At 34.6% G+C, this 18,076-nt stretch overlaps 1 protein-coding gene across 1 annotated transcript; it reads left to right on the top strand.

Annotated features, from left to right (window-relative positions):
* The first annotated feature begins 12,289 nt into the window (after positions 1–12,289).
* LOC131019020 (uncharacterized) lies at positions 12,290–13,726 on the top strand. Its single transcript, XM_057947708.1, has 2 exons — positions 12,290–12,817; positions 13,175–13,726. Exons 1-2 carry the CDS (start codon positions 12,290–12,292, stop codon positions 13,724–13,726), a joined length of 1,080 nt encoding a protein of 359 aa, XP_057803691.1.
* Positions 13,727–18,076: the final 4,350 nt, after the last annotated feature.

Below are 18,076 nucleotides of genomic sequence, written 5' to 3'. Positions count from 1 at the left end.
TCAATAAACCACCCTTATTTTAAGAATTACGAACCAGCAAAAATGCATGAATTTTATGTATAACACGCATGAATAAACTGTATAAAGGCATGAATTGCGAAAAATAATTTTTTGCTACCTTTAGGATTCGAACTCAGGACCATGAATTTATCCAACAAGGTGATGAATCAACCGTAGATCTTGATGATCTAAGGGCTGAAAATGATTCCTAATTTATATTTTAAGAAGCGTTCTTATTTTAGCCTTCCCTATATATATATATATATATATATATATATATATATATATATATATATATAATACACACAGATAACTAATATATCTTTCTCACATTAAACTAAATTATGAACGAATCACATAAAGTCTGAATAGTTATTTTTGATTTAGCAAACAATTGTAATGTTGCACTAAGTAAATATAAGAATTATTTATTTAAATGAAATGTATGTGTTGATAGAATGAGAAAAATCGTGAGGGTGGTTACTGGTTATTTAAAAGTGTAATTAACTGCAATCCAATTTTTTATTTATTTTTATTTAATATTATGTCTTTTGATTATATTTAATATTTATATTTATTAATTTAATACCATGTATTTTAATTATGATTTGTCGTGCATCACACCAATGGTAGTAGTACTAGAACCTCTTTAATAATAAGCTTGCATATACTTTTGTTCATTTGATTTTAAAATCGTGTATATTCATGTATATAAATGCACATGAATATAATTATTTATATTTGGAATTTATTTTTATTTAAACTTACTCTAATATATTTTTTGTTAATTATAATATTTTATGTGCATTTGTTGCAGTTAATTAGAACATTTTTTGTTAAAACTTGATTAAATATAGATATTTAGTTATTTATCACTCAAATCAAACACATTCAATATATTGATAATTAAGTGTAAACTCGGTGCATCCCATGGATGTAATACTAGTATATATGGCTATATAGTGGACGATCAAGTACTTTCTTTTCCTCGAAAACAAGCACATGAATATTTAAGCAGGAAAACTAAAAAGTATCTAATTCTGTATATAGCTAAACTTTCATGATTCTGGTCTCAATTTGAACTATACATTAACCACACGTGGTTAGATAAAAGTGGTTGGAAAGGTAACATGAAATACAAAATAGAGAATGGCCCATCACAAATCATACAATATGTACTATTGAGTAAGATTGAATTCTTCGATATAGTAATTAATATATTAGGGCTACCACTGTCGGGAATACGTCCAGCATAAGCACTCACCTTATTCTTGTTTCATTTTCAACAATTAATTCAGGCACCATCCCCGCTCTGCGCCACCATTTATTCTCCAATTACGACAATCTTCGCCATCCCACTTTTTTTTTTTTTTGACGAAACACATTCTAACTATTTCGATTTTAATGTGATTTGAATAAAACATGCCCCTTCCCTTCCCAAAAAAAAAATTACAATGTGGACGATACAAATATTAATAAAATGTTAGTGAAATTATTAGTGGGATAAGGGTGGAATTGTGTGGACAATACACTATAAATAGAAGGGACAAATTTTTTGTATACAAGCCAAAAAGAAAATTGCGATAATTTTTTCGTACACGAAGGGAATAATATATAAGGTTTATAATTATGGATATTTCTTTAGATGAAAATATGGTGAAAAATAAATGACAAGAGGAAGAAGTGATAATTCTAACACCTTTATCCCTCACAATTAATTTATTCTTACAATTTCAATCTTTTATAGTTTATATAATAATACAAGATTAATAATATATGAGATTGAGTTTTTTTATAAAACTAATAATTTAGATTATATTGTGCTTATATAATATGGGTTTTTCACCTAAGTTTGTCCCTATATAATGATGAAATATTGTGGAAACTATTCTACGTATATTAATTGGAAATTGATTCATACTCTTGATTGATGTTAAATGAATAATGTAGATCTAAATATCTAATGCATTGCCCGATAGTTTGTTTATGGAAATATTATAGCATCCGCATTGGGACCTCCTTGATAGCCTACTTGATAGTGTTTGTGTTATTGAGTAGGTAGTGCTGCATTGGGGTTCCTTGATAGCCTACTTGATAATATTAGTTTTGATTTTATGTTTTTCATTTAAATTTTATTGCATAATTTAAATTGCATATTTAAATACTGGATTAAACATAAAATTTAAAAAACCTATTTAAAACATAAAAAAAATACATAAAAATTTAAAAAACCTAAAACATCATTAAAATCACATAATTAAAAGCCTAGGATAGACCACGACGCCTGAGCACGTCGGCGACCATGGACGCGTGCAATGCACGTTGTGCGTCCGTCATGTTCGTTGTATCCGTGTTCAGGAGCTGCATATCGAGCTCCCTCTCCCGGATATCGTTCCTCCGCTGGTACTGGGCGGTGAATGCCCTCATCTGCGCGTCGTTCCTATCCAACATCTCTTCAATTTCTGGTGGAGGATCCGAGCTCGTATGCGACGCTGCTGTCTTCCCTTTCCCTTTCTCCGCCGCCTTCGCCGCCTTGTTGCCAATGGGCCGACCAGAAGAGATCTCCTCGCCCGACGCCGAGGTGGTGAAGCCGCCCTCTTCCGTAGTCTTTGTCCTCTTGGAGCTATGCACGTCTCCAAGGAGGTACATCGACTTGAACTTGGGATTGTTCCGGAGAACTCTCCTCGCGTTCCAGAAATTGAAGGAGGCCCTCTGTGGGCTTCGAGCCTTGAAGATGGTTTGGGCCTTTTCACGAATCATATCATCCCAATGACCGGACGGCCAATTGTTGCGCGTCTCCACCCAAACAGCTTCCCAGAGACGCACATCCGCGCTCACCCGGGACCAGTGGCCTTGAAGTTGCTTGATGCCGAGGTCGACGCCGAGGATGGGGTTCACACGTTCGCGGATCCGGCCCCAATATGACTCTCCCTTCTGATCCGTCCCACGGATCGAGTCGTTGGTCTCCTCCGCCCAAATTTGGACGATGAGATCCGTATGCTGTGGAAGGTAAGTATGACGGTAAACTTTTTGTTTGTCGTGCTTCATTTTGGTGGCCTTTTCCTTCCTCCGGCCGCCTTTTTTTGGTGGGGAGACACTCTGCTGAGCACTCACCGGTTCCTCCTCGGGCGGGCTCTCCTCCAAGTTGATTCCTCCCATATCGGGATGATAATCGGAGGAGAGATCAGGGCACCAATTTGGATCGTAGAAAGGGTTGTGTGGATCCATGACGGAGAAAATTGTAGGAGAAGAAGAGGTGTGAAGAGAAGAAGGAAGAAGGAAGAAGGAGAAGAGGTGTGAAGAGAAGAAGGAAGAAGGTGGGGTATTTTAAAGAAGAGAAGAAGGAGAAAAAAAAAATTAATGCAAACGGTCGGTCAAAGGTGCGGAGACCGAGGAGCTGCAGTCAAAAGAATGTATATAAATTCGAATTTTCGAATTTTTCATAATTTTTTTTTAAATTGGGCGCGTGCATTGCACGCGCCATCTCCTCCACCCATTCGAGGATACTCGATAACTCGAGGAGTCCTCGAGGAGCTCCACGCCGCATCGCCCTCCTCGACGCACTCCCTCTCCTCGAGGACCTCCTCGAGTACCCGCGATGCGGGTGCTCTTACAAGATAAAAACGAATAACTATTTGACCTTCAATCATTACGATGGATGCATCATGCATCATCTTAGTGGATGAAGGCGGCACTTGAGTTCGAATCCGAGTGGGAACATATTTTGTTTAGTATAGTAAATTTAGCAACGGAAGCATTAACTTTTAGGATAATGTTAAACGCACATAATATGTGCGCACATAATTGGACTTTTTTTGTCATTTTACACATTTTCATAAAATAAGAAATTAAATTTATTTTATTTGAAATAACCATTTACATAATCAGCCATAGAAATTATTAAGGAAAGGATTATCCATAATCTTTCCTTAATAATTCACAATCTCATTCCCTTTGATTATATGAACGTGATCTTAAATAATTAGTGCAAGTGTACATACAACCCCACCACGTCAATAATTACAACAACAACAAAAAAACAATTTTGAACTAAAATATGATAAAGCAAATGAATTAATTTCATTGTTATTCTCCCACTCAAATAATTACCATGGTTATCATATGAACTTCTAATATGAATAGAAGTTAGTTCTAAATTCCCAGTCAAAAAAAAAAGAGTTAGTTTTAAATTTGTTATATGAATTTCTTATATGAATCCTTTTAATAAAGATTAAAAACTCACTCCTAATATGAATTGACATAAAAATTAGAAGATATAAATGAATAACTATAATTATTTTGAATAATGTCATACGTTGGGACATCGATCGAAATTTAAATAAAGATATATTATAAGACAATATATTATAATAAATTAATGAACTAAAATAACAATTTTTTTAAAAAAAGAAATGACCATATATGTTAAAATAATAGCTTACGCTGTGCATATTGATCGCTTACTCAATGAAATGTAGGATATTATAGTATTATATCAATAAATTAGTGAATTTAAAAAAAATATATATATGAAGGAATCACTATAATCGTTAGAATAATATCATATGCTAGTTAGGTTATTTGATTATTTCATAAATAAATGAACTATAATTGTTTTGAATAATGTCATACATTGAAACATCGATCAATAAGTCAATAAAATGTAGTAATTATAATAAATTATAATAAATTAATGAACTCAAAATAATAATAAAAATGGACTATAATTGTATAAATAACAACATACGTTGAGCATATCGATCGATTACTAGATGAAATTATGTTGTAGGATACTATATTATACTAATAAATTGGTGAACCGTGAAAAAAAAGGAAGAAATTATTATAATGGTTAGAATAAAATCACAAGCTAGCTACATTCTTTAGTTATATCATAAAACTATAGATTAAAGAACAAATCGGACAAATTAGTAAAATTTAAATAAAATTTAGAAGACATAAATAAATTACTATAAATTAAAATTTTGGAATAATCTCATACTGGTGAAGCAGGGAAAATTTTGTATATATATATGAAATAGGAAAGAATAGCTAAAATGTTTAGAATAATATCAACGTTAACTACATTCTTTGATTATTTCATAAAAACACAGGTTAATGAATAAATCACAACAAATTAGTGAAATTGAAATAGAACTCATAAAACATAAATATATGACTATAATTGTCGGAATAATATCATATGAGCACATCAATCGGTAACTTAAAAAAAATATATTATACAACGTTATATTATAATAATTTAGCAAACTCGAAATAAAAAATGAAAAATGACCATAATTATGATAATAATATCATACATTAAGCACACCTATAAGTTATTCAATTAAATTAAATTATAAATAAATTTAATGAACTCAAAATTAAAAATATAAAATATAAAAGAATTGCTATGATTGTAAAAATAAAAAAAGTAAAAATATCGAAATGAAAAGATACAACACAAAATGAAAAAGGAAATGGAAAGAAAAATCAAAACAAAAAGTATTGATGTGCAATTAAATATATTAGAGAAATATTTTTTATTCTTAAAAGAAAAACGTGGCCTTATATTTTTAGGTAGGATTGTGATTAGTGGCCATGTCCATAATTAACTTTCAAAATTATTGAAGTGAAAAAAGAAAATAAAATCTTTAGAAACTTTCCAAAATCAATTAAGGGTAGTTTAGTAATGATAATAATTTAGATTAGGTAATAAATTTTTAAGGGCATTATGTGCACATATATTATGTGTATTTAGCACTACTCTAAATTTTATAGGAGATACAATAATTTTAATGGTTCTCACGTTCTTACAAAAATTATATTTCCCACTAAAATCACACCTTATATATATATATATGTATAAAGATTAAATATAGTGAAAATGTACATTATCCTAATAAATGAAGTGAGAATATATCTTATATACCTCTCCAGTCTCCAGAACCCCGAAAGCTTAGCTTCCCGTCTACAGGAAGAGAGAGAGTTACTTGGAGAAAAAAAAAAAAGAAACAATAGGGCCGGATGGCCCTATTGGTGATTGAAACTTAAATTTTGTCCACAAAATTTAAAACATCAATATTTGGCCATCTTTTATGTGTTCTACATAATTTACCCTTTAACCCAATAGATCCAACAACTTTCTTTGACCCGGATCCAGATTTAGGGATTAACCCATGCCTTGTCTACACCCACCCCCCCACCCACCCACCCCCTACCACCCACCCCAAGCCAAAAACAAATTTTTTTTTTTACTTCCCCTGCTTGTCTACCCCCCAGACCCCCGACCCCACCCACCCCCCACCACCCACCCCCAAGCCAAAAAAATTTTTTTTTTACTTCCCCTGCCTTGTCTACCCCCCAGACCCCAGACCCCCGACCCCACCCACCCCCCACCCACCCCCCCACCCACCCCCAAGCCAAAAAAAAAAAAAATTTTTTACTTCCCCTGTCTTGTCTACCCCCCCAGACCCCCGACCCCACCCACTCCCACCCACCCACCCATCCCCCCCACCACCCACCCCCAAGCCAATTTTTTTTTACTTCCCCTGCCTTGTCTACCCCCTAGACCCCCGACCCCACCCACCCCCCCCACCACCCACCCCCAAGCCAAATTTTTTTTTTTTTACTTCCCCTGCCTTGTCTACCCCCCAGACCCCCCAACCCCACCCACCCCCCCACCCACCCCATGCCAATAATTTTTTTTTTTACTCCCACTGCCCTGCCTACCCCCGACCCTACCCCCCCACCCACCCCCAAGCCAAAAGGAACTTTTTAAACACTTCCCCTAGGGTTTAGATATTCCATTTAGGGTTTAGATTATCCATTTAGGGTTTAGATTATCCATTTAGGGTTTAAATGTTCCATTTAGGGTTTAGATGATGCTGTTGTTTCTATATTTGTTCTGCATGTTTGGCACTTATGGCACTATTAGTGCCATAAGTGCTAAAAAGACCATTTTACTTTATTTTATTTTGGATTTTCGTTGGCACTTATGGCACTATTAGTGCCATAAGTGCCATAAAATAAAATAATAAAGTAAAATTTTTTGGCTTGGGGGTGGGTGGGGTCGGGGGTCTGGGTAGACAGGGCAGGAGGAGTAAAAAAAAATTTTCGTTGGCACTTATGGCACTATTAGTGCCATAAGTGCCATAAAATAAAATAATAAAGTAAAAGTTTTTGGCTTGGGGGTGGGTGGGGTGGGTGGGGTCGGGGGTCTGGGGGGTAGACAGGGCAGGGGGAGTACAAAAAAAATTTCGTTGGCACTTATGGCACTTATAGTGTCATAAGTGCCTAACCCGACCCGCGTGCCTGATCCTACCCGGCACGCGACCCGCGCTCCTGACCCTACCCAGTCCGCCCAATTAAGGGCAAAAACGTCCCAAAGCTATAAAAATGGCCAAAATTTGTGTTTTTTCAATGTGTGGCCATAAATTGTGTTTTATGCTTCATTTTGGCTACTTCAAAATTTTACTCAAAAAAAAACAGCTGATCTTCTCTTCTGCCGTAATTTTTGGACGCCTCGGGATCTGCCCCGATCTTCGCTGGTCTTCGATCTCTTCCTCCGCTGCAATTTTCTACACTGCGTGACGCCGATTTGTGAAAGAGAAAGAGAGTGGCGCCGATTTGAGAGGGAGAGAAAGATCGATCTTGGATTTATATAGGATTGTGTTGTCATGTTAAATTGGCGGAAATATAAAATCGCAATTAGAGACAGATTAATTATAGAAATTAAAATAATTAAAAAATGATAATATAAATAATTTAATGACTCATTTACTATTGGAGTTTTCAAATTAATAATAAATAAATTAAATCTAACAACTTCTCAACTATGAAAATTTAAATAATTTAAAAATTATAGGAATATATGGAGTAAATTTTTTTATTATTATTAAATAGAGGTTTTTTATAAAAGAAGAAGTAAAAAGAATCCCTTGAGAGCACAAAACGCAGACTAAGGGCACGAAACTCGAAAAGAGATCGTTAAACAAAGAAACCTGAAGACACTAGCGATCCCATAAATCAGGATAGTCGTCCATCTCATCTGACCAACGTCTATGAACTATGTTATTCATTGCATTCATGCTATCACTATTGCTATAATCAACCACAAAGTTCCTCGGATTGTAGCCCATTTCCCCCGCACTCCTGAGGCGACCTTTTATGCTACCTTCCGGAACTGCTTGCATGGGCTCACTTCCCATTCCCTTTCCCGTGCCCTTTGGACGGCCACGTCCCCGCTTGGTCGTCTTGTCCGAGAGTAATTGCATCCCCTGACTAACCTGCTCCTCTAACCGACTAAATTAGGGTAAATATCACTTTAAACCCCAAACTATTTTCGCACTATCAATTATATCCCGTACTATCGAAAATAATTTTTTAAACCTTGAACTATCAATTTTGTATCAATTGTACCCTTTATCTATTTTTCATCCTTTTAATTTTTAATGAGTAATGCACATGATTACGTCGTTTTAAATAATATACGTCAAAAAAAGAATGATTCTAAATACATTGTGGCATCCGGTGAGCTACGTTAAATTTTTTAAGCTAAAAAATGAACGAATGGTACAATTGATACAAAATTGATAGTTCAAGGTTTAAAAAATTATTTTCAATAATTCAAGATATAATTGATAGTGTGAAAATAGATTAAGGTGATATTTACCCAATAAATTAACGACATTTACAATGGGATTTTTAATTAAAATAATGAATGAAAATTTTAAAAAAATAAATAACAATGTCACAACGAATAATGTGTTAAAAAAAATAGTACTCCATCCGTCCCTCTATTCATGACCTGTTTCTTTTCGGCTGGGAACTAAGGAGAGTTAAAGTAGATGAATAAATAGGATGACCCACATGTTTATTACTAATTATTGTTGACTTTAAATTAAATATTTACCTGCAATTAATTGATTAATTAATTAATTAATCTGAAATTAATTTAATTAAATAAAAACATGAATATTTTGTTTTATCATCTCATACATAAATTAGTTTAATCATTGATGTATATTCACACACGGGCAACAAACATGTAGCCACGCAGGGCAGCAAACATGTAATGTAGCCACACCGGCAACATAGTGAGAGATGAACGAACGACAAGAAATTAGGGTTTCCTCCTAGAAATCGGCCTCCATCAAAGGGCTGCGCAAAATCTAGATAGGTATTCCGACTAAGAGTCGTCGGAGACGGGTATTCCGACTAAGAATCGGGGCGGCGATAGAGATTTGATGGGAAATCTAGGGTTTCCTGGAAGAGTGCGGCGCAATCGGCTAGAGAGAGAGCCAAAGTAGAGAGAGAAAGAGACCGTGAATAATGTTATGGGCCCTAATTTTAGTTGCTTTAATTAAGTTAATTAGTTGTAGCTAGGGCTGTCAAACCTTGCGGGCCTAGGCAATTTTTTGGGTCGGGTCGGGCCGACCCAAAATTTCAGCGGGCTGCCGGGCGGGTCGGACCAAAACGGGCCAAAAATTGATAAATTAATATATATATATATATATATATATATATATATATATATATTAGTTCCAAAAATTAATAAATTAAATCAAATTTAAAGAAAAAAATTGAAGACAAATTCGATGAAACAAAAAGGGCCTTAAACAATCTACATCTAAATTATGTAATTAACTAAAATTAAATGTAAACAAATATGACTAAAACTAAATGTAAACAATATGAATACAAGTAAAAAATAAAAACTAATTGCAAAAACAACAAAAACTGAAAACGATTTATTTACAAATTAATTAATACAGTAATCAAATCAACTGGAATCAAATAACAACCACAAAAAATAAATAAATCTTTCAAGTAAAAATAATTTAATATTGATTGTTGATTGCTAATTTAAATCCTAAGTTAGACTTCGACTCGTCATTGTCGTCAATTGATAAAATGGACTTAGATTGGGTTGGGTCCATTGGGATTGGCCAATTGGAATTTGGGAGGAGATATAAATTTTAGAAATTTTCACCTTCTATATTGGGCCGATTTAGGCCCGAAAGCCCGACGGGTTTTTTGGCCCACGGGCCGGGTGACCCGGCAGGCCGCATGGGCCGGGCCAGGGAGGCCCGATTTTTTTTGGGCCTTGAAAATCCTAGCCCAGCCCGGCCAAAACTACGGGCGGGCCCATCGGGCCGGGCCATTTTCGGCCCATTTTGACAGCCCTAGTTGTAGCTAATGAGCCCTAATTTTATCAAAAAAAAGGAAACAGGCCATGAATAATGGGACAGCCGCCTAAAAAGGAAAACATGCCATGAATAATGGGACAGAGAAAGTACTAAATATTGAAAATAAGAAGTCTGACAAATTTCTTTCCATCGTTAATTTTTAGGGTTAATAGTGTTTTATGTCCCGAACTTTCAGCGTTTTCCACAAAAAAATGTCCCGAATTTTTATTTTTTCTTAAAAAAATCCTAAGCTTTCAATTTTTTTTCCATAAAATGTCCCGCTATACAAAATTCGATGACAAAAAGATGATAAAAAATTCTGAACTTTCAACGTTTTTCAATAATGGCGGTTCCTAATATGGTTTTTCAACAATGACGATTCTCAAAATATTTCTTTCGGCAAGATAATTCATCTTTCTGTCACCGAATTTTGTATAGCGGGAAATTTTATGAAAAAAGTTCAAAATTCAGGATTTTTTAGCAAAATCTTAAAATTCGAAATATTTTGTGCAAAACGCTTAAAGTTCGGAATATAAAACACTATTAACCCTAATTTTTATAACAAATCTTAGTTATTGTTGTAGTGTGAAAAAAGTAATATGCAAAAGCATCAGTTGCTGATAAAATAACAACTAATAATTAAATTGGTAAAGATGTTTGGTTATATTATGGCTGGCCAGCCATAATATGATAAATTTATAAAAATAGAATTAGTTAGTTTTATTTTTTACACATTGTAGCTATTTTTGTTTTATAATTTTTTTATTTTTAAAAAATAATTAAAAAAATAAAGAATTATATTATTAAAATAACGTTTATTAAAAGAAAAAGAAACCTATGAACCTTTGAAAGCACAAAAAAACAGACTAAGGGCCGAACCTCGTTAAACCTCGATAAGGAAACCCGCAATGGAAAAGTCTTATCGAGGAAAAAGAGTACTCGCCTAAAGAAGTGTTAAGGTGCGGAGTTGAGACTATTTTAGGAGCTCCGGCCGTACCCCTAAATAGCCCCGTCTCCCGAACACAAAAAAGAAAAACCAACAAAACCAAGAGCCAAAATAGAAAAGACTCTGCAAACAAACATCAAAAAGAGCTCCATCGAAGAATGAGCACCCCATCTGCTGTGAAGACTCACGCCCAAAGAAAAGTGAGCAACCAAACAGGACCGCACCAGCTGCCCATTAACCGCGGCAAGGCCCCAAAGGAGCAAACCCCCAACGCTCGAAAGAGAGAAGAACTTCCGCGACGCAGCTGCTAGTGTAGCAACGTATAAAAAACAAAGAATTGTAAAAAAATTATAATGTATAAAAAATAATAGTACTAGCATTATTCTATTTTTATTTTAAATAAAATATTTAACTATATTAAATTTAAAGTTGATATGACCAAATAGCATCACTCTAAGTCCGTGAAATAGCTTCCTCTTTGGGGACAGCACGAGTTTTAGGGAAAAGTTGTAAAGTGTATTGATAGTGAAAAAAAAGTGTTATAATTATAATTGGAAGTTGTGAAAATGTGTTATACTCCCTCCGTCCCGCTATTCATGTCACGTTACTTTTCGGCACGGAGATTAAGGAGAAGCAAATTAGATGAATAAGGAGTGTGGTCCACATCTTTGAGTTTGTGATTAAGGGGATTATTAGTTATTTCTATTTTATTAATGTCCAAAAAGACTTTATTTTTTTTCTTTATTAATTTTATTTTTAATAATCTGTATTTAAATGAATAATTTCCTAAAAATTGAAAAAACTTAAAAACTGATCCATAATGAGCTAAGTACTCTAAAAATTGAAATATGACTAAAAAATTTAAAAAAATTGGCGCCACTAATTGAAAAAAGTAATCTGAATTCTGCTTTTACATTAAAATTTTCAAAGTTCCCACATTTTTTCAAAAGGGCAGAAACTAAAACCCTTTATAAATAAGGCATACAATCTGATTCCTACAATTCCTACAACATTCGGCAGATCTCACAACTCCTAAAAGAAAAAAAATAGCTGCAAAATTACTAGAAGAAAAGATCTTTCTTCCTTTGAGAGAGCAGCCATCATCCAATTCCTCCTTCAAGGTAGCAAAGATGGAAAACATGGCAGAGGCAAGATGAGTGCAGCAGTGCAAAAGTGGAGCAGTTTGCGAAGAACGATTAATCGACTTTGGGCAGCTGCAAAAAAACAAAGTGAAAGTGAAGAGGTAATTAGTTCTTTGAGCAAGAAAATGTTAAGACCAAGGAGAAAACTTGTAGAACTTGATTTACATTTGATTGCAAGCTTAGATTTGTCAAAAAGATCTACCATTAGAAGGTTAGCATTTGGGATTAAATGCAGTAAAAGCACCGCGGGCAGGTGGATTAAATCTGGACTGATCAGGGCTCATTCTAATGCGATAAAACCTAATCTTACAGCTCCAAACAAGTTGCTTAGGCTACGATTTTCCTTAGAAGCTCTAGAATATGATAAGATTCTTAGGAGTTTGACATTTAAAAGCATGCACGTCACAATCCACATTGATGAGAAATGGTTCTACATCACAAAAACTGCACAAAGGTTCTATTTGACTCCCAAAGAGATAGAACCTCACAAGACATGCAACAACAAGAAGTTCATCACCAAGGTGATGTTCATGTGTGCTGTATGTAGGCCAGTTTTTAATAGTGAAGGTAGCTGCTTGTTTGATGGAAAAATTGGAATTTTTTCATTCACTGAATTGGTACCAACCAAAAGGAAGAGTAAGAACAGGGCAGCAAGTATAATGGAATGGAAACCAATACAAAGCATCACCAAACAAGTAGTGAAAGATTGTCTAATCAATCAGGTACATAGGGTGAATAATATCTGCTCTAAATGTAACAATAGCATGTACCAAGTTCAATTCACTTCAGTATATGCTTAGTTAATGTAATGTATTGCTGAATGCATGGAATGTATTGCTAAATGGCAATGTATGCATTTGTTTCAAAGTCTGAATGTTTTTATTTTAAAAAATCAGATTGTTCCTGCTATTAAAGCAAAGTGGCCAGCAAATGCTAGCAAAATCATCTATATACAACAAGATAATGCTAGGCCTCACATTCAAGACTCAGATCCAAATTTCAGGGCAGTAGCATCAGCAGATGACTTTGACAATCATTTGGTGCATCAACCACCAAACTCCCCAGATACAAACATCAATGATTTGGGGTGGTTTAGGGAAATACAGAGCCTACAAACTGAATCAGTTTGTACAAGTGTGGGTGATCTAGTGAATGCTGTCATTAATTCATTTTATGAATTAAGCCCAAACACTTTGAATAAAGTGTTTTTAAGCTTGCAAAGCTGTATGATTGAAATTCTAAAAGTTAAAGGGAGAAATAGCTACAAGATTCCTCATTTAGGGAAAGATGCATTAATTAGGCAGGATATGCTTCCCTTGAATCTCCAAGTTCAAAGTGAACTTGTTAGGGAGTGCATATCATACCTAATTAACAATGGAGTATTGTCAATTAGTGATACACAAATGCAACAGTTGGGAGTGAATGCATGTCACGACCGCACTTGCTAAGGATAGCAAATTCGGGGAAACCGCGACTAAGGGAGGGGATTTAGGAGCGGGATTTAGAAAGGGGCATATTCGATTTCTTGATGACTCGACTTGTATAAGGAAATCAATTGAAATATCTAGATATCAAAGAAGGCCACAAGAGGACCGTACATAATAATATCCAGAAATGGGTGTTCAATGAGTTTGAGTACATTATTAAAGTAATACATATTGTTTGACAAATGACATAATGTCTTAACATAATCAGTGTTCGCAGCGGAATAACAATTTGAGTATATGTATGAAGACATATACTCTACTCTGAGGTAATCATCCTAGATCGACAAAAGCTCCGCTTGCACACTACATCCTCGATCACAGCTCAACCTGCACATTTAAAAAAATACATGCAGGGCTAAGTACAAAAGTACTTAGTGGACACTTGCCGAAATTTACATACATGCATAATATTTTATTGTCAAGCCTTTCAACAGTAGTAAGATACGAGGGTTTTCCTTTAAAGACTCGTATTTACCAAACATAATATCATTTCTTTCATCAATAACCCGCGCAGGTATTTTATATCATTAATCACCATATCAGTAACTCGTGCCGAGAGGGAGGCCTCCCTCTACGGACACTATGATCGGCCAACCCGCTAGATGACTCACGATCACAAGGTGTACACTAATTCCGAAGGGATTTGCGGTCCCATCCAGAATCCGAATTCGATTAACATCAGATAGGCAATTAATAATAAAACATAAAGCATTTAGGCATTGACAATATCATCTAAATTCATAAGCATAAAGTCTTAACAATTCTAATATATAATTTTAGTTTATACGTAGAAAGCCCACCTGAATAGCAGACTCACGGTTTAGCTCTAACTCTGGTGCTTGACCTTTAATCCGAGAAAATAAAATAAGATTCTAATTCTCGAAAAATCTCAATAAATGAGGATGCGTGAAATGATTATGCATGACTCATATTCCTTTAATTAAATTATGAGATGCTAATCCTATTTAAGGAATTAAATTTCGTCTTATGAGGTCGGATTATTAATCTTTAATAATCTACTCATCTTAAAATAATCTAATTCACTTACTAATTAATAATTAGTAAGTCTTAAAATTTTCTCTAATTAAACTTAATAGAATAATTATGAAGACCCAATTAAAATAAAATAATCAAGGCCCAAAAGGAATTTAATTCGAGCCCAAAAGAACAAATTCGAAGCCCAGTGCATTAATAAAATTAGGCCCAACATCAATTAAATTCTAGAGCCCAACAAATGAGGCCCAAGATAATAAAATCATGAAGCCCAATAAGTGAGCCCATCATCACCCTTAAAATAATTAGTAAATTTTAATATTAATCTTATCTCGTCAAAACCTTAGACTCAAAACATTATCACATAACTATCATTTAGGTTCGAAACTATTTATTCGAACATCAACATGCGCATTAATCATAACTCGTTCTATTTATGTCATCAAGTCAAATATTCCGTCATTTAAAAACAAAACCTATAATATTACATAGATAAATTATATCATCATAGATCATGCTTTCTCATACATAAAACAATTTAATCCTTTTCAAATAATCCATATTAATAAGTCGTTTGAAAAGAATTAATTTAAATGAGAGTTTAACTCAAAATATTTTATTTTATAATCCCTTTATAAATACTTGAAATAAAGAACTCCATTTAAATAATTAATTTAAAGGTCAATATATAATTAAATTAATCAAGCTCAATTTAAATTAATAATTAAGAGCTCAAATAATTTAAATAGATATAAGCCCAAATTAATTAGATAAATTAAGTCTATCATGTTTTTCTTTGAATAAGGCCCAAACAATTAAATTAAAATAGGCCCAAATAAGAAAGCCCAAAATTTTCGGCCCAAACCCGGCTGAAACCCGGCCCAAACCCGGCTGAAACCCGGCCCAAACCCGGCTCCCTTTTCTAACCTAAATATACACACACACTAAATACACTCAAACACACACATTAGCTGCGCCCCATCTCTTCTTTCTCACTCTCTCTCTCGCCTTTCTCTCTCGGACCTCTCTCTCTCGTTTTCTGCCGTTCTGCCGCCGTCTGAAAATAGGTACTCAAATTTCCTTTCTCTCCTTTTCTTTTTCCTTCCCTCATCCTTTCTTTTTCATTTTCTAAATTAAAAATCGGAAATACTCATCTCTTTTTCCCTCTTTGGCAGATCGGAGACCACCTCGGCTCCGTCGCCGACCGTCGACCGCCGGCAGCCACCGCGGCTGCCGTCCCCTGACCTTGACTCACACACACAGTAGGTTCAAGCCAATTCAGTTCACAAAATAGTATAGGATTTTGAGCAAAAATCAAATACTGTAAATGCTTATTGAAATCTGAAATTCTTTTCTTGAAACTGAACTAGTCTGTAAATTTCAGTTCATATGTGCATATGTAAACATGTTGTGAAATATCAGAACAGCCGTATGAATTGGTATGAATTGGTGGTTCCCTGAGGGTGATGATACCTTGAGTAGGTGGATATTAGTCTCTGCAGATATTGTATATCGCAAAATTAGGAATCAATTTGGGAAGAGAATGGAAAGATGCAGAAATTTCTTTGTTGCATTACCTTAAAATTGGCTGTGAAATTGGGCTGCAGTAGTTGAAAATGGTGGTGTGAGAATGGTGAAAGTGGCTGTGGTTTTAAAGAAAAATGGGGTGGTTTGGATGGATGAGGATTGTGGAATTTTCAGCTGACAAGTATGAACACTTCAGCTGGTATGTAAGACTGAAGAATTTCTTCAGCATGCGCTCAAAATTCTTCAGCATGCTTAGGATTCAGCATGCTTAAGATTATATATGTAATAAAATATCTAAGAGATTAATATATTATTTATATGGTTCCAAACTCATTTAAATACATTAAGACATATAAGCCTAATTCTTATTGAAGCATAAAATCCATTTGAGCTTGCTTCTAACTTAAATTAAATTACTCATGGGCTTAAGTAAACAATCGATAAAAGATTCATATTTAACACTTCAGTGTTAAATTCTCCACAATAAATTAATGGACTCAAAATATATTTTGAGTGCATCATCTATTGAAAATAATAAAAAAAAAATAAATCATCACATATATAAATTATCAAATTCATATAAGTTCGTATTTTATTAATGGATGCTGAACTCTAATACATCCTTAAATCAGTAATTAAAAGTATATAATCCTTAATAAAAAGTCGGGTCATTACAATGCAGGATGCACAAATGAAGTTGAGATGATGGTGCATCAACTTCAAATTCAAGGAACTGAAGTAATGTGAAGAAGAAGGTTCTATTTTGTAATGCAAAGCTTTGAAGAAGAAGGAATGATTTTGTAAATGAAGCTGTGAATCTTTTTTGTAAATGAAGCTTTGAAGGAAACTTTTTGTAAATGTAGCTAGCACTATGAATGCAAAAACTGAACCATGAATCTGTTTGTAAATGAAGATGTGTTGATGAATTTCGGCAGAATAGACAACCAATAAACAACAGCCAACCATCAAAGCCCAACAACACCAACAAACAGCAGCCATCAAATAAACACCAACACCCAACAATCAGCAGCCAACATCAAACACCAAGAACCCCATCAAATTAGAACAAAAGGATATCAAACCATAAGAACAAGGGAAGTAATAAGAATCAGAGATATTTCATCTCAGATTTAATTCATTTCAATCATAGATGCACAATAGAATAGGGACCAAAAGTATGAGCATGTTTTCATCATTTCAGACCCACATAATCACACATAGCACATAGTACAAACACTGCAAATTCCACATGCAACAACCTATACCAACTTAAGAACAAGGGCTCGGCAACATATATATCTACCGTGAAGAGCAGATTAGGGATTAGGGTAGATCTCACCAAAAAATAGGCAGGAAGTAGGATCTTCATCATCCCCAACTCACCATCACTCATTTCCCTGTGTTGCCAAATTTTCTCAAAAAAAAAAAAAGAATCGGGGTAAGCATCACAATTAGGTTTTGAAGATGATACAGGTAGTTCATCGGAGACCATAGGAGTACACGGGATAGAGGGAATGAGAGGGCCTTTACCTTGTTGGGCTAAAGTCAGGCGAGGCCGTTCTCAGCATCCATCTTCAATCACCTTGACCTCGATCCATGTCTCCAAAGAACTCATCCATTTCCAATCAATTGAATCTCCGTAATATTTAGACATCTATTTGGTTAAATCCCTCAGATTTTGGTAAAAATACTCTCAGAGAACGGGCGACGAAAGGCGGAAGACGAAGAGAGAGATTGATCTGATTTTGGGTAAGGGGTTTACATCACAGGGATTTTTCGAAAGGCGGAAGA

The sequence above is a fragment of the Salvia miltiorrhiza genome, chromosome 3 (assembly GCF_028751815.1).
Source record: "Salvia miltiorrhiza cultivar Shanhuang (shh) chromosome 3, IMPLAD_Smil_shh, whole genome shotgun sequence".
Lineage (NCBI taxonomy): Eukaryota > Viridiplantae > Streptophyta > Magnoliopsida > Lamiales > Lamiaceae > Salvia > Salvia miltiorrhiza.
The sequence above is the reverse complement of the archived record's forward strand: the minus strand, read 5'-3'. Positions and strand labels throughout refer to the sequence as shown.

Coding starts and splice junctions, on each gene's coding strand:
- LOC131019020 (XM_057947708.1), top strand. CDS start 12,290: ATGAGTGCAGCAGTGCAAAAGTGGAGCAGTTTGCGAAGAACGATTAAT. Junction 12,818..13,174: donor AGGTGATGTTCATGTGTGCT/GTATGTAGGCCA, acceptor TTAAAAAATCAG/ATTGTTCCTGCTATTAAAGC.